A 21,068-nucleotide genomic window follows, 5' to 3' on the forward strand; every position below is an offset into this window, starting at 1 on the left:
AGTAGACTGGTCTAGACTGTTGAGTGGTTTAGACTGTAAACTTGTCTAGACAGTAGACTATTTTTAGACTGGTTTAGACCATCAAGTGGTTCTGACCTTAGACTGGTTTAGACTGTAAAGTGGTTTAAACTGAACTGGTTTAGACTCTTTGTGTGTATTCTGTATTGTGGTGTTTATCCACCACTCAGCGAATCCTGCCAACACCTCATCGAAACCCTTGTGCCTTTAGTGCGATGAACGGTTTTAAGTGAGTCGAAGCATTTTTCGCATCAGCGCTTGTAAATGGCGTTAATATCACTGGATTGTTTGTGGTTTGTGTGTGTGTGTGTGTGTGTGTGTGTGTGTGCATGCTTGTGGGCCTCCTGTGTTTCAAGCCACGTTGTGTCCCAGCCACTGTGAAGGCGCTGCGGCGGTGCATTAATCTCATTATCAGAGTGGAATCACAGATTGGAGGGATTATCAGATCGGCCTGTTAATCTGCCTCGACCCGGTTCCTTTTAGAAGGCTACGCCTCGTTGTTCCCTCTGCAGAACCAATGTGCGTTGGATCAGCCAAATAATGCGTCGGTGCCGCCCCCTGTGTGGCTCGGGGGTGGAACTGCAGCTGATCCTGTGCTGGAGGACAGACCCCACCCAGTCCCCTCTCTCCTCCCCCTCACCATCTGGTCATTGGCTCCAGTAATGGCTCCATTTTTTCCCCCCTCAGGGATCAATCAAAGTGTTGAGGGGAGTTTATTGATTGGACCAGGAGTCCAGGGAGGCGGGGCCGTGTCCACTGTAGAGGTTAAACGTTCCACTTTGACCTCTCCGATCAGGTTTTTGTTGTTATTGGACCAAAGTTTGATAGGATGGTGAGAAGGGGGTGGAGCCAGCCAGGTAAGAGGGCTGGTGGCGGGTGGAGGGATGGTTCTTTTGGACATCAGTGAGAAAAGCTCAGGGCGTGTTTCCACTGGCTCTGCTCGGTTGGTGCCGGCTCTACTCAGTACGGTACGGCTTGGTAGGGGTGTGTTTCCATCGCCTTGGTTACTACCCCAGCATGCTAGTGAACGCAACACACAATCCATCGCATCCATGAGGCTGAAAAAACCTCCAACATTTTTATGTTTGTTCCACTCCGACTGTTGTGGTCCTTGTTCTCCCGACCCTGTTTTGTAGTACTGCGGCTACCAGGTGCAAAACCAGGAAGACTTTATCATTTCATGTCTCTCGTGGTGAACGTCTCTGTTGCTGCCGCCCCCTAGTGGCGGATGTGTCTCCTATTGTCACACCGCAGATCTCCGAGATTTGGTAGATCGCCGAGCGATTCGCTTTGGGCTGTCGTGCCATTTGTACACACACACACACGGCGGGCACGTCGTGGCATTTTCTGCTGCCGTGAACGTTCGAGAGAATGGACGCTAGCGTGAAACAGAGCCGAGAGTTTGGGGATTGACTGATGGAAATCGCTGTACGCAGCCTTTTATTCATAACTGTGTCACAGTGACTCAGTTTTAAAAAGCCTCTCGAGCGTACAGCACACACACACGCACGCACACACACACACACACACACACACACACACACACACACACACACACACACCACTAATGACCCTGCCCTCCCCTCCCCCACAGCACATGTCATCATGTGTATTTGATCCGACCTCCCATGAAGAAAAAATTACAGCTGACAGTGGGTTATTACTGCAAACATTTCCAGCATCCGTGGGCAGGAAACAGAAATTTGGGATTTTTTTTTTTTTCGCAGGATAAACAAAAACTTTGTAAACATTTACCTCCGTCCACATCCTGCTCTCACGTTCAGCTTCTTGCGGGAGAGTTTTTTGGTTTGTTAGTTCGCACCGTTAGCACTATAACCTAGCCTCTTGTGAATTTTAGAGAGAGTAGTTCTTGCACAGCACAGGACACAAAAAGCATTTCAAGAAAATTGTGGAATTCATTTTTTTCCTTCACGATGAAGACGTTTCACAGTGGATCGTCGGCGTCTGTAGGAACTCCCTCTGTTTGTTTCAGACGTCAGAGATCAAGCAGGAAAATCTGGGTCACGTCCCGACTTTCTGCCGTCGATTCCGGCTTCCAAACATCTCCGCGACACGCCGGCTTTTTCTCTCTCCATCCCGTCGCCTCTAATTTGGAATAAAAACTGTAATCCCAGCGACTCCTCCCCCGCCGCTCACCTACATGCCCGCCTCACTGTCACCGCCTGCTGTTTGTACGCTGACATCACATCCTGCGGTGAGCTAACAGGAAACAGCTGCGGTCGCTCCGCGGCTTCTTTTTGCGGCTTCTTTCTCCTCCATAGCAGATTCCTGCTGGAGCTGTCCGAGTCCGTGATCGCCGCTTCTTAAATGGACGATCGCAGAACAAGCTTCACCAAAAAGCATTCGTGACTTCAGAGATTGTCGCATGGTAACTGAATAAACGGCGTGATTTTTTGCGAAGCGTCGGCAGGTTGGTCAGTGGGAGAGAAGCTTCAGCCACTCTGCTGCTCTTCACCTGCGTCAGTCGGCTCGTTATGTAAAGGCTGCTTTTCTTGCAGCCATGAATAAATGAATGTAACGGGACTCTGGACTCACTCCCACAACGTCCCGCCTGGATGGAAAAATGCGTTTTGAAACCACGCAGCTGCAGCATGTTGCCAAAAGGCCGAACACCAGTGGAGCCTCGCTGTGTGAATATTTGATTAGCATCTCACCGGATCGACGGCGTGACTTTAATCAGTGCAGGAATTTATGGATTTTAAATTGAAAATGCAGCGGAAGCACGGGCGTGATTATTGTGTCGCGTCAGTTGCTAGACAAGAGCTGCTGCCCCCCTCAGGTGGCTAGGAGTATTGCTGCGTTTGCTGTGTTTTCCTCATCAAGAAACATTGGCCATTCCGACACGTAAAGTGTGCTAGCAGTCATACTAATAATCAAACGTCCGACAAGCAGGAATCTTTTCATACAATTTAATTTTCGATACCTTGCTTTCGATACCAGTTCCAGAACAATACTTGTTTTGATACCAAACCAATTTGAACAACATCATAGATAAGTTGTTGCCGTTGTTCACGAAATTTTTATTTTCCATTTTTACTGTGATTGAAAATTCCATCAAAAAATGGAGCATTTTAGTTTACTTTGATTCATCTTAATGAAATGGAGCCACTTTAGAGTCTTTGGCACAACGCTAATTTTCACTCTGACGTAAACGAATGTCTGCCAGTGTCTTTAGTTCCCGCTTCTATAGTGCGAAAGCTAATCAGCAGCCACATTATATCTTGATATGAAATGATTATCAGCTTGCAGATTGACTCTCTTGGATATATTGGAATTTGGCACCAATTTCTCATTTTTTTTGATACCCGATGGGATGGGAGTGTTTCAGACGTTGCTACAAATGTATTGAAGTTCAGTCCCCAGAACTCTCGACAAGACTGGATCATTTTGATGGTTACCGACAGTTAGTTTGTGTTATTACAGTAGTTCATCAGTGAGGCAGCGGAAACACTGAGAATGTGTCTGTTCGGAGTCGAGGCTAATTTCCAACAACGCTTGGTCCCTCGACGGGTCCAGAAAACCCCAAACGCAGCGGCGTCTCCTGATTGGCCGCAGATTCTCTCCTCCGCTGTCAACAACTACAGTCTTTGGAGGAAAACAAACAGTGCCGCCTGCCATCTGTCCTTGGGGTTAAAACCGCCCGCTGGGAGCTCACGCGGCGCTCCGGCTCTGCTCTTCCTGTTTGTGGTGGTGATGGTGGGGGTGTGTCCGTGTCAGTCCCGCCCCCCTCGTGCAACTTCCCACTTCCCCCCATCTGACTTGGCCCTCACCGACGGCTACACATGCTCTTCCCAGATTCTGGCCTCCGATTCCGGGCTCCGCTCTGCTGCCCCCCGGCGGGGAAGAGCGGGAATTCTCCTCTGCTCTGCCGAGATTAATTATATCGTCAGCCAACAGGCGGAGGGACTTCCTGCCTCTGGGTGTAAATAGGCCTTTGATGATGTTAATAATGGAAATTAAGCCTTTTTTTTCTCCTGGTTCTGCTGACTGGTTGTAAAGTGACAGCCGGCCCTGAGACGCTGAGCCTCGCCAGCTTTTTGTTTTGCATACGGCGGCTCAGACGTGTGAAATCGAGCCGAGTGTGTTGACGAGGACACGAAGCCTGTTGCTCCGTCTGGGAGGATGAAGCCGTGAAGAAAAACAGCGACCAGGTTCAAGATGCAACCGAGATGAAAGTTACTCGTCAGACGGTCGGACTTTCCACTCTGAGTTGATTCCCCGCTCCGACACGGTGTACAGCCCTGATCAGTGATGTATTGCAAGGACTGGATACGGTGCCTCACTACGGGTTTTTCAAGTGGCCAGACGTGGTATTACAAAAAGCATTATTCCCATGGACCACATTACAAAAAACAAAAATTAAGACGGTTGACAGGACGCCTCCAACCTAAAACACGGTTAATAATAAGTCTTTCGATTGTAAAAAAAATGTTGAAGTCGTGGACTTTTAGTTGTTTTGAAAATTTTCTAAAGGCCAGCAAATCCACAGAAAATAATTTATTTCCAGTGTGAGGACGCCCTATGTGCTCTATCGGCCGCATGTCGTGGAAGTAAATTCAAGATTGAAATGAACAGCCTCCCTCTTTGATCCATTATCTACTTCTTATCATGTATATTTGATATATTTTTAACGCGTCTGTGGGCCAGATTCATCGCACGACAACAGGAATCCCACAAATGCTAAGAGTCAATACGGATTTCAGATACGCGCCTGAGATTGTAGGTGGGAAATTCCTGTTTTAGCCACCAGGGCAGGGTGAGAAGACGTGGATCGATTTGAGAAACATTTATTTTACCTGTACAAGTTGTGTGTAAATGATGAAGCGGTCGTGCTTTTGTTCTGAAGGCAGCAAGTGTGGAGCCTGACTGGTGCCTGAGAGTTTATGAGCTCAGTGCTCAACATGGAAAGATGGCTGCAGTGAGAGATCACGACACACACACACGCACGCACGCACACAAAAAAGATGCGCAACATGGTTGTGTTTCCCAGTTCAAGAGCCTGCAGAGGTGGTGCTGCTGTTTCATTAAAAATGATGATGAAATAAGCTCCAGCTTCCTGTTGTGTTGCCACAGCAGGATTTTTCTTTTTTATGATCTCATCGGAGGCTTCCTCCCCACCCTGTCTGTCGTCGGTCATTCAATTTTTGGACCGTTTTATGAGTGAACACCAATTATGGGTTCTTAAAATGGGCGAAGTAACATTTTGTTCTGTCTTACTGTCGATGCTCAATCAAACATACTTGGGGGGAAAAAATAGGTGGGGTATCTCCGAAACAGGCAAATACAACATGAAGAAGTTTGTTGACGATGTAAATTGAGGATGTCATCATCAGGAGAAATAAATGTGTATGACGTGTTTTTTTTCTGACATTAAATTAATAATTTCTGCCCTCTCTCTCTCTCTCTCTCTCTCACTCTCTCTCTCCCTTCTCCCTTCCATGTCTCTCCTCCGCTGACGTTCGTCCTCTGCATCAGGTAAGAAACATTTCTTCCCTTTTTCACCCCAGTGTTAGTGGCCGCTGCAGACATGAGACCCTGAACGTCCAGAGTGACTCCCTGAGGCCGAGCCGAGCCGAGCCAATCTAATCTGCCAGATTAAATCTGAGGGGGAAACTCCAGGGTGTGACTTTGTTTTTCCTGAGACGTTCAGGAAGTGTTTGTGTTTGTCTTTGGTCGGAACGGTGGCAAGGGCCAGTCCTCAGGGAAGCTGCTGCTGCTGCTGCTGCTGCTGCTGCTGCTGCTGCCGCTGCTGCCGCCGCTGTGTGAGATGGTTGTGATGTGAGATCAGTGGACAGATGGTTCCAGTTCTGGTTCCTCACCTGTGGGCGGTCGGTTGAACCTCCAGCTGAGTTCAGTAATTACAACGTGGGTGAAGGAGTGTGTGTGTGTATGTGCATGTGTGCGTGTGGATGTTTGTGTGTGTCAGTGTTCTTTTATAATTCTCTGCTGATCAAACCACCGACGCCGACACAAAGACCAACAGCAGCACCTTGCTTTGCTTCGCTGCCCGCCAGGCCGATTTTTTCCATCTCTCTCTCTCCCTCTCCCTGTCCCTCTCCCTCTCCCTCTCTCTCTCTCTCTCTCGCTAATCTGCTGCTCCAGAAATAATCCGTCCTCGGTGAGACGGTGGCGAACACGTCCGTGTTCTCCGGCAGCTGATCCTCCTCCACCGGCCTGTTTTGTGCCTCTAAACGCTCCGACGAAACGTGTTCACTCTGATGGATTCTAATTTGTTCTTTCTGCTCCAGTGTGTGAACGTCAGCTGACCCACTTCACATCTCACACAGCTCCCTGTGTGTGTGTGTGTGTGTGTTGTGTGTGTGTGTGTGTGTGTGTGTGTGTCCGTCCACTCTCACCGGAAATGAGATGAAGGTGTGTGTGTGTGTGTGTGTGTGTGTTAGGGGGTGTATGAAAGAGAGGAAGGAGGGATGAAAGGCTCTGTTGGCTGCCGCCCACAACCACCGGCCACCAGAGACTCACTGTGTGTGTGTGTGTGTGTGTGTGTGTGTGTGGTGAACAGTGCACACAAAATGGATTTGCACAAATTCCCAACGAAAACCAGAGATATTATGCTCAATATCGTTTATTATTTAAAAATATACATATATTGTTAGCATGTTAGCATGAGGGGAATTTATTGAAGCGGCAGTAGTTCCACGTCGCTTTCACTTCTACACTTAATGCTTCATTCGCTCTCACTGACAAGCATGTGAAAAATGCAGCGTGTCACGCTGCAGAACAACGGAGACAAACAACAAATTCCATGTTAGCCAAGAGGGAAGAGCTAACACGCTAGCTGATGCTAGAGTCTGCACTTTCCCATGTGACGCATTCACAGTCAGGCAGCAAAGTCGCAGTGTACGTTTGACGTTGCCTTCACTGTTTGGATTAATATTCGTGCATTTCACGCTTTTTCACCGCCTCCCAAGGTGAAAGGTCAGACTGTGGCTCAGCTGGAAGAGGAGCAGGCGTCCTTTAGGCTTGAACCTGTTTGGACTGAGACGTCCTCTGGTCTCTTCCCGGCTGTCCGTCCTGTTTGCACTCCCCCTGCCCTCGCCGATGCAGAGCTCTGATTGGTGCAGAGGAGACGGCGGCTCCCTCGGCAACAGGAAGTCCATTGTGAGCACCGGCCAGAAACGACACAATGTGCGAAAAGCCCCAAACATCCTCGGACAGTTGGACGTGATTTTCAAGTTTGAGTTTTTTTGTCTTTGTGCAAATAACTTGCATGAAAAACTCATTGGTAATTCCAGCAGGGGGCGCTGCTGGTCGTGCCTCTAAAGCAAATGCAAAACAATGCAGTACGTTTTCAGACAGAAACTATTTTTTAAAAAAAATATAAAAACAGTGAAGCAGTGCAAACAGTTTGCTGGATTTTCCTCTGTTTGACCTTTGACCTCCGACAGGAGGTTTCATTTTCTTGCTGAAAACAGACCGGCTGTTCCTCCCATGCTCCACATCCATTAGCAGGTTCTGCCTCCAGCAGGATCACTGGAGCACTTAGTGAACTGCAGCCGCTTTGGACTCAATCTGTCAGCATGTCGCTGATCCGCTGCATTTTTCATGCAGGCAGACGGCTGTGTTGTGTGTAGTTGCGTAACTGCTGAGTCATCCTGACCCCCTCCACCCACACCACCACCCCCAAACCCCCCGGACTGGGGAATCTGGCCCGGTCCGGAGGCTAATTAGGGAGAGTGCTGCTGGACCCTGTGAGACCAGAACCAACCAATCTGCCGAGTCAGTCGCACTCTTTTGGCTGAATCTGATTTCACGTCGTCTGGTTGCACAACAGCAGCTTGACTCGCCCCCCCTCCCACTCCTCCCCCTCTGGGCGGGGTCAATGGGAAACCTTCTGGGCTTTTTTAACTGTAACCTGTGGATTCAAGCTGAAAAACCCGACATCCTGCCCCCCGTTTGAGTAGACTGGCATCACTCGAACTGTTCTGAGCCTGGAGGCCAACAGAGAAATGAAACCAACCGTCCAGGGACTCATCAGCTCATTTCCCTGTTTTTTTCCTCTCTTTTACTTCACCACAGTCTTGTGTTGTAAAATATGTTTCTGACTTCTCAGTTCTTAATTTGAGCCACTTTCATTTCATTTTTTTTTTTTTACGGAGAAAACAATGGAAACATTTGTCAAGAGGTCCCGTTTGAGCCTAAAGGGCAAAAAAAATACACGTCCATTTTTCCCCCCTCTAAACCGCCGTCTTCCAATCATCAGCCATCAACTGAAAGAAAACCACCCAGAAAAATCCGGCAGCTCACTGCCGCCTGCTAATGTCGACCATCTGCTCAGCCGCCGAAACAAACTGGAGCCAGTTTGACAAACAAGGAAGTGGTGTTCAGCCGCTTCAGGACTTTGTTGTTTTTTTTGTTTTGTTTTTTGGGTTCCCCCCCCACCCCCCCATAAGATCTGCTGTCTCTCACAGCCGCACTAGTCACCGTTAAAATTGAAGCCACAGCAGACGGACGGTCGCTGGAACGGAAGCAGATCATTTAAAGGTCCCAAGTTGTGAAAAATAATGAAATTGTCAATGGAGTCGTCAGAGAAAAGTCAAAACATTACTTCTGCTGCTGCTCCACGTTTCACAAACTGTCGCTTGAGACGCTCAGTTCTGGAGACGGTCCCCTCTGTGATGTCACAAAGGGGACTGATATCTATCCCATGTGAGTGCCCAAACACTCCCCCAGCCAGGCATTAGCTCGGATCGAGATCAGCCTCGCTTTTGGCCAACGCGCAGAAGCTCCAGCAGAGTGTCAGTGTTAACAGGAGGCTGTAAACAGAGGGCTAAGTGTGTCTGGGATGATAAATCTAAGAATTGGACCCAAACGCTGGTCCTTGAAAGTCCACTTCCTCATTTCTTTTGCACGCCGCTGGCAGGTTTCAGGTTAATTATTTATAAAAGTCTAAAAAAATCAGCTTGGCCACCGTTCATCTCGCTGCTGCTGCTGCCTCTGCTGCTGCCTCTGCTGCTGCCTCTGCTGCTGCTGCCTCTGCTGCCTCTGCTGCTGCCGCTGCCTCTGCTGCTGCCTCTGCTGCTGCCGCTGCCTCTGCTGCTGCTGCCTCTGCTGCTGCCTCTGCTGCTGCTGCCTCTGCTGCCTCTGCTGCTGCCGCTGCCTCTGCTGCTGCCTCTGCTGCTGCTGCCTCTGCTGCTGCTGCCTCTGCTGCTGCCGCTGCTGCCTCTGCTGCTGCCTCTGCTGCTGCTGCCTCTGCTGCTGCCGCTGCTGCCTCTGCCGCTGCCTCTGCTGCACAAAGAACCCAGACAGTCAGACAGACGCGCTGCTTAGCTAACCACATTCTAATGTACTGATGGAAAATGTTCCCTCTGTAAATCTGCAGCGTCAGCGCCGGTTGGCTGCTTTTTTTTGTTTTTTTTTCTTCTTCTTTTCATAATCATTTCCCATCTGGCGGAACCATTATTAACCGTTGGCTGGAAGACATCTGCAGCTGCTAACTGGCTGTAGCTCTGACTGAGGGTTAATGCACAATGTCACTGTGAAGTCATGCTGGAAGCTCGTGTGTGTGGGCGTGTGTGTCTTGACTGTGTCTGTGTGTGTGTGTGTGTGTGTGTGTGTGTGTGTGTGTGTGTGTGTGTGTTTGGGAGAGGCGATCTGACGCTTGTCTCCGTGGTAACCCCCCCCATCACCCCCCACCCTCTCGTCAGTTTTTTGTTGCCGGGGAAAAACCCGAGCGGCCGACTGCTAACGTTGATGCTGTGTGATTTGTGACCGCTCAGTAACCTCGGTGGGACGAGTCCCGGAGAAAAAGGTTGTTCAGGAAAAGCTTTTAACTCTTCACATGGACTCGTCAGGGAGCTGCCGGTGTCACCTTGACTCGAAAATACAAGTGATGGCAGCAAACACTTCTGCGTGTGACAACAAGTTAATACAAAACCTCCAGTTAAGATCCGCAGTACATTATTCAGGCCACTAGGTGGCGTCTGTAAACCTAGCCATTGGATACTATATATGTTTCCCACCAGCTCCATGCTTGTGCGGTCTGGTCTGCATTGGCTGCAGGTCGTAACGCTGCGTTTCCACGGTTCCCCTCCCCGCCATCAGCAACATTACCCATAATACTCCATTCTGTCATGTGGCCGCTGCGTTGTTTGGGATGCTGTGGGCCGTTCCGCTGCGTCCTCAGCATCTCCCGGCCTCGGCCGTGACTCTCACACACACTGCCGAGATGGCGTGCAGCTGTGTGTCTAATCGCTTCGTCGTGCGTCTGATTTGGTCACGCGGTGTTAATTTTTCTGGCTTCCTGTGGCGTTCAGCGTATTCTCGCATCAGGAAGAAGATATGGAACCTGGACATTAGCATGATGCTAACGCGCTGCTGGAGCGAGTTAGTCACCCTCAATACAGGCACGAGCGCGCGCACATGCACGCACACACACTCAGAGCTGTTTCTGGGTCATGAGGGCTTCATATGAATAATAAACAGCTGTCTGCTGGAGAGAGAATTATTTATAGAGCTCTTGAGTGAGTGAGCTTTACTCCTACTCTCTCTCTCTTTTCATGTTTTTCTTCATAATTTAAAACTTTATTTATAAAACACGGATACAGCCGCACTTTTTAACCACATAGTAACGGTGTTGCTGCAGGTGCAGTGAAGGGGAAATAATCGCAGATACTTGGCACAGTTCGCATTGGCTAGCATAGCGTGTGTTGTAGCCGCAGTGCATTCTGGGCTTTCCTTCTGCTCCGGCACTTGGGAAAGAGTCGGATCAATCACCTGGAAGGAAAAACCTCAGTCTTGGTTTATAGTTTGACACTAAAATTAAATTCAATGTCCAAATCTTGCGAGTGTAAACGCTGTCTGCTGGAGGTTGGCAAGACGGATGAGCCAGGAGGCACATAGGAAATCTGAGCGACGCAGCCGTCCTGCCACACTTATAAATATTTACTCGCGCACAAGCATGAGGAAAAAACCCATTGGTTTTATTATTCATCGCTGGATTACTGTGGCATTCAAACACGATCATCCGCTGCACCAAACATCCCAAAGGTCAAACTTCAGCTCTGATTACATCCCCGGACGGAGGCCATGGTGTGTTTACGTCTCTTTTGTTCGATTAAATATCTTCCAGCCCGGGGTCCCCCCCCAGGATGCCACATCCTGGATCCTGACTGAGCAGAACATATTAATCAGTCCACCAAATCCTTTTTTTTTTTTTTAAATGAAGTTGCTAACACATAAACTACAGTAGTTCAAACTCCAATTTCTGGCACTAGTTGAAGCTTCAGATCAAGAGAGTGTTTTTTTATTTTTTATTATAATAATAAAAAAATAATCTTCATAATAATAATCTTCAATAATCTACAGGGCATTGCCACCAGGTTATAATCTCCTATTTCAAGATTAAGGGGGTAATTTCTCTCCAACTCAAACCAAGTAGACCTTCAGCATGTTGAAAAAACATAAACCACAATATTTTTGATTGAATTGCACGTTTGTTGCCTCCTAGTGGTGAAGATAGAATTAATCCATCCACATCTATAGCAGATTGAAACATGATTTGAAAACAGAAAAATGTGTGCGTGCGTGTGTGTGTGTGTGTTACCGTCCCACCTCGTTTACTTTAGACAGATTTTTACTGCAGTCGTTTAGTCCAGATCAGATGATGGGTTTGCTGTTGAGGGTCACATGACCACCTGTGACTGATTGGCTCTGTTCTACTGACCACATCGTAGTGTTTAACTCCAGTGGTTTGGCTTCACGCTCAGCTGAAATCCGCTAATCTGGAATGTGTTTGTAAATCAAGTCATCGAGCCATTGGCCTTGTCATGATGGAATGACAGAATGTATTGTTTGTTTTTTTCCCCTCTTTCAGGGCCTTGTACTCGTACGACGATGAGAGCAACGATCTGACGCTGGCATCATCAGGAGGTAAACATCTCATGTATGCAATAGAATAAAAATAGAATCAATGCTTGTTTTTGTTTTTTTGCATTTGGTATTTTAGCCTCGGTTGAATTAATCATCAAGATATTTTAATCAGATGTGGTTTGGATTAGCTCGCCGAGGCTTGGATACAAGCCCTCCGACCTTTAGGCGCAAGATTATTTCAGGACACGCGGTCAAATCCCATCCTGTGTTGTATTTTTTAATAAAGCGCCATTCGTGCACTGAACGAGCTGTGAGTCAGACCAACGGAACCATTTTTAGATCTTATAAAATGCTGTGATGCGTGGGTGTTCCCTCGAACACAAAGACACAGCTGTTGGAAAAGACTAGAACAGAAACTAATCATGAACGACTCAAGGTATGTGGAACTAAACATGGACATGGTGAGAATTCAGCTCTTCTCACTCTTTCTCCATATGCGTCGCTTTGAACGAGTTCTGATGTGATCGAGGTTTCCTCCTCCTCCTGCACGCATCATTTCCACTGCTAATCCTGGAAAGCAGCGGCTAAAGGTGTCTTCATGCTTACCAGAGAGACCGAATATTCCTTTACAGTAACTGAACAGTTTGAAATAAGTGGATACAATTCTGAATGAAGGTTGTGAGATAACTCCTCTTGTTCCCACAACAAACAATATATATGTATTTCAAAGTATCATTATTATGATGACGATTATGGTTATTATTATTATTATTATTATTATTATTACATATTTTTTTAAAGAAAATATCGAACACTGTTGTCACTCGTGCGCTAATACGTTGCCCTACCTACAGGGGGCGGTCTATCAGAGATCATGCTGACCTTTGACAACAGCAGAGTGATGTACGGCTTCTGCAGCCTGAAGGAACCCAGCGCAGCTCTGCCACGATACATCCTCATCAACTGGGTGAGTCGCCTGGGACGGATGAGAGGGCGGGGGGAGGGGCGGGGGCGGGGCCAGGCGGGGCACGCACACACTCAGTTAAATATGAAGTATTAATGTGAGAGGCACAGTTTTAGGGGTCAGTGCACACTTTAATTTGCAGTTTGTTTAACGAGGGCAAAGGTTTCATCCTTCAATCATCCGGCTGCATCCTCGCTGCTGCCTCCTGCTGGCTGAAGAAATACCTGCTGCTACCCCATATTTTTGAAGCACATTTGGTTTCATATGATTTTATAAAAAAAAAATAAAAAAAATAAAAACTGCTTTGGATCTTATCAGTTCCCTGTACTGGCCAGCAGGGGGCACCAGAACTGGTTGCATACTAAAACCTTGCTGAGCCAATCGGCCGCTTCTTCTCCGACGTTTGATGCTTCCCGCAGGTGGGCGAGGACGTTCCCGACGCCAGGAAGTGCTCCTGCGCGAGTCACGTGGCCACCATCGCAGACTTCTTCCAGGTGGGTTCAACCTGGTCCCCAGTCAGCTGACTCACGCTGTGCAAATGCTTCCAAAGTGTTTTTCATTTATTTCATAACGTATTTAGAAAAAGCAACAACATTTGATCTGGAATCTGTTTCACTTTAATTTTCATCCGTTCTGTGGAGCTACAAGCCCCAGAGTGAACCTGTAGGAGGATCAAGTGTGTGTGTGTGTGTGTGTGTGTGTGTGTGTGTGTGTGTGTGTGTGTGTGTGTGTGTGTGTGTGTGTGTGTGTGTGTGTGTGTGTTTGTGTGTTGTACTGTGCATGACTAATACCATCTCCTTTTAAAATAATCTCTGCGCTGAGTGACAATCCTCTCACCCACTCTATGTGTGTATGTGTGTGTGTGTGTGTGTGTGGGTTTGATACAGTACTGTATTCACACCTGTACACCCGTGCATGTATTTTTAGATCAGTGGAGTAGATTAAAAGATGGAGATGAAAGCAGGGGTGACGTGTGTGATGTCGTGTGCGCACGTGTGTGTGTGTGTGTGTGTGTGTGTGTGTGTGTGTGTGGGTGGGTGCGTGTCCTCTCACCCACACTCCTCAGCCTTCTCCACGCCGACGCATGGCAACATTTTTCTCCACACCATTTCCTGGGGTAGAAAACAGATGAATAGCGTGACGTTCCTCTGAGCTCCGTCTGGCCCCGCCCCTCCCTCTCCTCTCGACGCAGGGGGTGGAGGTGATCATCAACGCCAGCAGCCTGGACGACATCGAGCCGTCGGCCATCGGGCAGCGGCTGACCAACGGGACGGTGTCGGTGGCCAGTCCCGTGCTGACCCGGCTGAAGACAAGGGAGGAGGAGCACGTGGACGTGGTGAGCAGAGCAGACGATGTCCGCTGGGCTGCCAGAGGGGCCAGCAGGAAGGCGCCTCACCCCACTCACCACGACTCTCCCTCTGCAGGGCACCGTGTACGAGAAGACCGACGCGGAGATGGAGATGAAGAAGATCAACAGGGAGGAGTTCTGGGAGCAGGCTAAGGTCAGCAGAGGGAGGGTCAATGTTTCCATGTGGCATTGTGATGCACCCAGCAGGCAGGGGGCGCTCTTTACCGCTAGTGAGAAGCCCAAATTAAAAGTCCAGTGTCTCAAGTATTTAGCCTGATTTATGATTTTTATATCAGTAAAAGCTTAATATACTGCCCATGAATGCAGTAATCAAAGTGTATACTCACAGCACAACAAAAGTCATTTGCTTTCCTACCCTTAGAACGCCTGTCATATATTTCTTTAAGAATACACTTAGTTAGCTGCCATCTTGCATCGCCATATTTCTAAGGAAGCCTGGTGTGGACAATCCAACCGCCTGACAGCGCGTTTCATAATTATGATGACTGCTTGGGTCCTCTATAAACCAATGAAGAAGAAGGCGGACAAGGTATCCAGGTTTGGGTGTGCAGGCCACCGTAGTTCACAGGGAGGTGGAGGGAGAGTACAAGACGCTGCAATCTGAATTCAAACCACCTGATGTCGCTGTCTCTTCTTCAAAATCTCCAAGTATTAAACATTAAACCCTTAAAGCAATTTGGCATAATGGCAAATGTTTGCACATTTTGAATTACTTTGACAACGTGGAAGCTGAGTGGGGCGGAGCCTGGCCACACTTGGCTGATAAAACACCTGAGACAGGTTCTGCAACAGGCAGTGAAACTGCTTACATCAGGCCTCCGCGACCTGTGGGCAAGGTGCTGCTGCTTGTTCTCTTGTGCCCTCTTGTGGTTGTAGTGTCACCCTGCATCTGCACATCCTGTCGCTGGTTGAGTCAAGAGCTGCGGCTGTAGAGGTCGTGCAGAAGGTCTCAAAGCTAGAATCGCCTTAGCTTGGTGAACCTGTAGAACTCACCGCTTCTCCGTGTGCCTCCAGCGGGAGGAGGAGCTGAGGAAGGAGGACGAGAAGAAGAAGGTGGCCGAGGAGCGTCAACGCTACGAGGAGGAGCGGATGGAGCTGGAGAGGCTAGAGCAGGAGAACCGGGAGAAGAGGTACCGCGAGAGGGAGCTGGAGATCGAGGAGCACAGGTGAGGAGCCGCCAGCAGCCGAATGATCCACTGAGGGACCTCCGGCTTCTGCTCACACTCCCTGTCTCGTGCGCGTGCGTGTGTATGTGTGTGCGCGTGTGAGTAGAAAGAAGCTGCAGGAGGAAGACGAGGCCAAAGAGCGACTGCAGACTCAGACCACCATCGTAAGTTTCCACACACATGATGGTCTCAAAGAACAGCTGTAGGTGCAGATCCTCTTCCTGAACTTCACACACGGAGCCGTGTTGAAGCTTCTTCTCTGTGTTTGTCTCCAGGCTGCCGAGCTGAGCGTTGAGGAGCTCCAGCTGGATAAGAAGGAGACAGAGGTAGAGGTGGGTCATTGTCCAGGCTCCAAACTGGTGATACCTATGGGGACACACCTTCACCGTGTGTGTGTGTGCATGTGTGTGTGTGCGTGTGCGTGTGCCTCCAGGAGGCGAAGGCCATCATCGCTCAGCGCTCATGGAACCCCCGAGAGTTCTTCAAGCAGAAGGAGAAAGCCATGACCGTCAGCGTGGACTCCTCCCCCGTCGCCCTCCACAGGACAGGTGGGGCATCCGTCTGCACAGCTTGTGTGACTTCCACTTCCTGACTGTGCTCACGTGACCCAGAACACGCAGCCTGATTCGTCTGTATTTCCCGTCGTGAGCTTTCGCCTTCTGACTTTGACTCATCTCTCAACCAGAATCTTCTGTTTTGATTGAGTTTCTTTAATTTGCTGCTTCAAACCTCCTCAGTTACCATCTGCTGGTCTAGATGTTTAAAGGGCCACCTGATCACCTGATCTGACTCACAATGTGACCTGTGGTCTCTGAGAAGGGAGCGATCACTTCCTGAGTCAGCAGAGATCAGCCTGCAGGGGGCAGTATAACAGAGTGACTCAGCAGGACGTCATCACGGCTGCTAGCTAAAAACAGAATATTAAACTTAGACTTTAATTCTTGAAATTGTTGGAAGAAGTTCAGGAAACTAGAAATATTGAAACACAATCGGAGGTTTAACTTCCTGCTAACGGCATGCAGTCGTCTTTCCCGTCGCACTAACTGCTCCTGTTTATTTTTCTTCTTTTTATGTCCTACTTCTCTTCTTTTTCTCCTTTTTCTTCACCTCCTCTCTTCAATGTGCCCCTTTCATGGACTCTCTCTCCCACAATCCTCTGGGGCCTCTTCTGTCTTTCCCCTCTTTCTTGGTTCTGTCTTCGTCTGTCGTGTCTGTTCTTGTTGTGGTCGTGCGTGTGTGGTTGTGTGTGGTTGTGTGTGTGTGTGTGTACGTGTGTGGTTGTGTGTGTGTGTGTGTGTGTGTGTGTGTGTGTGTGTGATGCCAGGCCGTCTGGACAGCCCCTTCTTGAGGCAGCAGCACAGTCCGAGCAGCCCCAGTAAGACCCCCCCGCACCGGGGGGCGTCGCCCCAACGCACCCCGCCACACACACGGACGCAGCCCGGTAGGTACATCACCACCGAAGAAGAGCCCGCCCCACCCCACCTGAACCCCACCCCTCCCACCCCTCCCACTGCTCCTCCACCTTTCCACCCCAGACATGGAGGCTCACCACTGCAGTGACCCGGAGATAAAACTGCCCTCCTGGGTTTTATCCTTCCACCGACGCCCCTGACTCCTCCCACTTCCTGGAACATCCCTCAAACCCCGCCTCCATCCCCACAACCCTCATCCTTTTTTCCCCACCCCAACTACTCTAGCGGACGATTAGTACACGGGAGAACATTTCACGTTTTTCTTCTTGTCAACAAACCTGATGGTAGCAGGAATCAGGAGTCTCCTTCCTCCGGGGAAAATAGTCCCTTAGGAAATCACCCTTCAAAGGCCTTTATGCACACACACACACACACACACACACACACTATAGAGCAAGCAAGTACCTTTCATTGGGAAAAAACAGCAGCAGATTGAGTAGGAATAAATTGCATACTGCCAGCCGTATTTTAGATTTAGTTTTTATCCATTGGGGAATTTTTGCATCATAAACATCACAAAGGCCTCCTCTCCTGATCTGCACGCACACATATCAAGGTGCAGGAAAAAGAGCCTGTAAGTTGTTGACAACAGGAAAAAGTAAAAGCACCCCTTTCTTCACACATGCATAAAAAAACCACAACATGTGAGCATCTTGGAATTGTGATGCCGCTAGTTTTGTTGACGAGCAACGAAAGCCGCGCAGCCACGAAGGCCTTGGACCTGCAGAACCAGCCAGGAGTCCCAGCCAGGAGTCCCAGCCAGGAGTCCCCGGGATCAGCTGTTTGTGTGAACGCTGTGATGTCTGTGGACGTCGTCCAGTCACTGACTGTCACCCAAACTTTTGATGTTTGTCCCCCCCCGAACCCGACCCTCCTGATTCCCTCCCCCCTGATGTCTGTGTTAGCGTCAGGCTAACGTTTCCTCCTGCAGGTTCAAGCTAGCAGGCCGGCTCACTGCTTCTTTTTTCTCTCTCTCTCTCTCTCTCACTTCCCCTCCGCTCTGCGACACCGTCACACACTCCTCCCGGCTGACTGACACACTCGTGAGTGTTTGTGTTGACGGACGTGTTGGTGTTGTTACGGCGGAGGTCGGCGTGTGCTGGTGGCGGTCGACTGACCTCATCATCGTGTTTGTGCTCTGACCGCCAGGACGCTCCAGATGCATGATTTCATCAGGCCTCATCTGATGTGTGTCCTGATGAGTGCGGGAATGTGTGTGTGTGTGTGTGTGTGTGAGTGCTTGTGCGCGTGTGTGTGTGTGTGTGTTGCACGTTGGCAGCATCGTCATGACGAGTCAGAGGTCATCAGTCCAGCTTTATCGCTCTGTGTGTAGCAGAGTCGTGATGTGACTCGTGTGACACTCAGCTGGTTTCCTGCTCTGTGCTGTGAAAGGTCTTGAGGTCGTCTCGTGGTTGCTCGTTTCTCGCTCAGATCTCGACGACGACGACAACGACGATGACGGCGAAGCGAGCACGGAGCGCAGCGTCGCCGCCGTCTCGCCCATCCCCAAAATCGTGACGACCGCCATCAAGGAGGACGAGTACAGGGACGAGTGGGGCGAGAGTGAAGGTCAGTCTGAGAGTGGAGGAAAGCTACAGTACGTTAGCTACGCTTGACGATCACGTTCTCCGTTCACCTGAATGGCGATGTTTGCTGTCCAGCAGCGGGTTTGGGTTCAGAGCCGCAGCAGAAGCCCACCAAGCCGGTGCAGAGCGTGGCGCCGCAGGCCCGGGACTCCTCCTCCTCCTTTAGCTCCACCGTGGGACAGCCTGGCACAGACAGCCTGGTGGACCTGTGGGACGGAGGCCCCGCCCCTCGTACCAACCCCACCCAGACCGGCGCCCAGTCCTCCAACCTGGTGGACCTGATGGACGACGTCCTCCACGACGACGTGGCGCCCAGCAGCGCCACGGCCGCCGCGGGCGGTGGGAAACCTCAGCCGCTGCTCAGCTTCGACGAGATGATGGACGGGACGTTCTGCGGAGGCGAGGACGAGCCCAGCAGCCTGGTGGACATGACGGCGTCGGACCAGATGACCCTGAGCTACCAGCACGCCCTGCAGCACGCATCGGGGGAGGAGCTGGAAGACGGACAGCTGCTGATGACCAATGGGGAGACGCTGCTGAAGGAGGGGACTCAGGTCAGACGGGCTCATTCTGCTACCGTCTGCGCAATCTCTTGTCTGACTGTCAATTTAATTGTTCCATCCGTTCATTTTCAATGCCCACTTATTCCGGAACTCAGGGTTGCGGGGCTCATCTGGAGTCCATCCCAGCTGTCATAGGGCGAAGGCAGGGTTTTAAATGTTCCTGTTTCTGTTTTTTTCTGTGTAGCAGGCGAGTGAGGGATACTTCAGCCAATCACAGGAGGAGGAATTTGGCCAGTCAGACGTGTCCTCAGCTAAACCTGCACCTGTCTTTTATAACAAGCCACCAGGTGAGGAAACGTTCAACATTTTCTTTTAATTCAAATGATGAAAAAAACCTTTCAAGTCAAATGTAATTTTGTAATTTTACTGAGACGTTTTAATTGGATGTTTAGCATCAATTCTGGGCACACTGAGAATTGTTTAATTTTGCTTTGTACGTCTGCCGCAGAGATCGACATCACATGTTGGGACACGGATCCTGTTGGCGATGAGGACGACGACTGACCAGCCAACAGGGAGGAGGAAGTGCGCTTCATAGATCAACAAAATGTTTTTCTATAAAAAGCAAAGAAAAAACCCACAAAGAAAAAAAAAACGAATAATATTATTAATAATAATAACAGTAATAACAATAATCTTGCATCAAAATTTCTTCTGTATTATCTTTTAGATGAAACCGTAGCCACTGACTGAAGCTTTGAGTTACTGATTACGTTCGTTTGAAGGCTCACTCTTGATTTTTTTTTTTCCATTGTGTTCGTCATTTTATTTATTTGTTTTTGTTTTGTTTTTTGCTATGCAGATAAGGGGTGGTATGTTTGTGTAAATGATTTCTGACACATTAACGTAGCGCCGCTGCATCTTAGAGACAATGAAGCCCTCGTGGCGTCTGTAGTGCTTTAATAACAATCTATAAACGCTGCCATGTTTATCTCACTCCGTCTCACCTTGTCTCTTCACCTCCGCCGCAAGTCACATCATCTTGTATTTAGCTTCCACATTCAACAAGGTTAAACTTTATTTATTCTGGTGTCTGAATGGAAAGATCTGACCCCCTTGACTTCTTTCCACAAATGGTTTTTTGTTCTTTTTTATGATTTTTACGACTGAACTCAAGATTAAATGGCTTGTAAACCTGGTTGCATTGCTCAGTGCACGTTTCTTTCTTCTACTGCCCCCTTGTGGATGTACGGAAGCTTCTTAATTAGCCCGCTAGCTAGCATACAGGATCACTTCCAGCAGGATCAATTAGACATCACAAACGTAATTAAACACAAAAAACGAAGAGAAAAAGGTTCACCAGAGACAACAACATGTTAATTTTTTCATGACTTGTGGTTACCGAATGATTTTTGATTATTATTTTTTTAAACTTTTTGTGCCAACAGAAAAAAACGCCATGTTGTTTTTTTCCTTTTTTTGTTTGTCTTGTATTAATTTGTCATATTGCTGCCCTGGAAACTGGAGGGGGAGGGGAGTGGTCTGAGAGAAGAGGTGTGTGAAAGATAAAAGACAAACTGTGTGCGTGTGTGTGCGTGTGCGTGCGTGTCTTTTCAATACCTTTCAAAAAAAAAAGTATGATTTTGGGACCCTTTTGAATATAAGCAACAGTGTTAGTTTCTGTAAATTCCTGTAGAAAATAAAATCTCTTAGGCAATAATGACCCTTGCACGTGTGAGTGTGTGACAGACAAATAACAGCTGATATATAAGCAGAAATATAACAACTATATATACAACACTCTAAAAGAGAGACAGTTGTGTTAAACTTTTAAATTGATAAATGTGTTTGATTATGATTTTTGTTGCTCATCTACCACGAGAAGCCTGGGAGCATGGCATTAGTCCGACCTCCCCTAATGCTAACACTAATGGGAGGTTGGACCAATGGACAGTTCCTGAGAGGCCCCCCTTCTCTACACACAGACACAGCCTCTCTTTGGATTGCTGTGAACATCTGCGAAATGCCTGTCTGTTTCTCGCTCACACAGTCACAACCTGATCCATGAGCGAAGATTAATGTTATAAACGGTGCTATTTTTCAAAACCCTATCAGAGAAGTGGGCGCTGCCCCTCCCCCC

At 48.7% G+C, this 21,068-nt stretch overlaps 1 protein-coding gene across 8 annotated transcripts in view; it reads left to right on the top strand.

Annotated features, from left to right (window-relative positions):
* The window catches only part of dbn1 (drebrin 1), a 30,187-nt gene extending 10,061 nt beyond the window's left edge, over window positions 1-20,126 (top strand). Inside the window, exons 2-15 of one of the 8 annotated variants that reach the window (XM_076022414.1) lie at window positions 11,873-11,928; window positions 12,723-12,835; window positions 13,252-13,326; window positions 14,025-14,168; window positions 14,257-14,334; window positions 15,216-15,367; window positions 15,474-15,531; window positions 15,643-15,693; window positions 15,801-15,915; window positions 16,692-16,808; window positions 18,271-18,408; window positions 18,501-18,979; window positions 19,173-19,275; window positions 19,437-20,126. In XM_076022414.1, coding sequence (XP_075878529.1) covers window positions 11,873-11,928; window positions 12,723-12,835; window positions 13,252-13,326; window positions 14,025-14,168; window positions 14,257-14,334; window positions 15,216-15,367; window positions 15,474-15,531; window positions 15,643-15,693; window positions 15,801-15,915; window positions 16,692-16,808; window positions 18,271-18,408; window positions 18,501-18,979; window positions 19,173-19,275; window positions 19,437-19,492 — 1,735 coding nt within the window. In that variant the 3' untranslated portion in view covers window positions 19,493-20,126. Of the gene's footprint in view, window positions 1-11,872; window positions 11,929-12,722; window positions 12,836-13,251; window positions 13,327-14,024; window positions 14,169-14,256; window positions 14,335-15,215; window positions 15,368-15,473; window positions 15,532-15,642; window positions 15,700-15,800; window positions 15,916-16,691; window positions 16,809-18,270; window positions 18,409-18,500; window positions 18,980-19,172; window positions 19,276-19,436 lie in introns of all 8 variants that reach the window. The other 7 variants (XM_076022412.1, XM_076022420.1, XM_076022419.1 and 4 more) reach the window with 7 other exon arrangements.
* Window positions 20,127-21,068: the final 942 nt, after the last annotated feature.

This window comes from Nelusetta ayraudi, unplaced genomic scaffold (assembly GCF_046127955.1).
Source record: "Nelusetta ayraudi isolate G7.1 ecotype Tasmania unplaced genomic scaffold, CSIRO-AGI_Nayr_v1 ptg000011l, whole genome shotgun sequence".
Taxonomy (NCBI): Eukaryota; Metazoa; Chordata; class Actinopteri; order Tetraodontiformes; family Monacanthidae; genus Nelusetta; species Nelusetta ayraudi.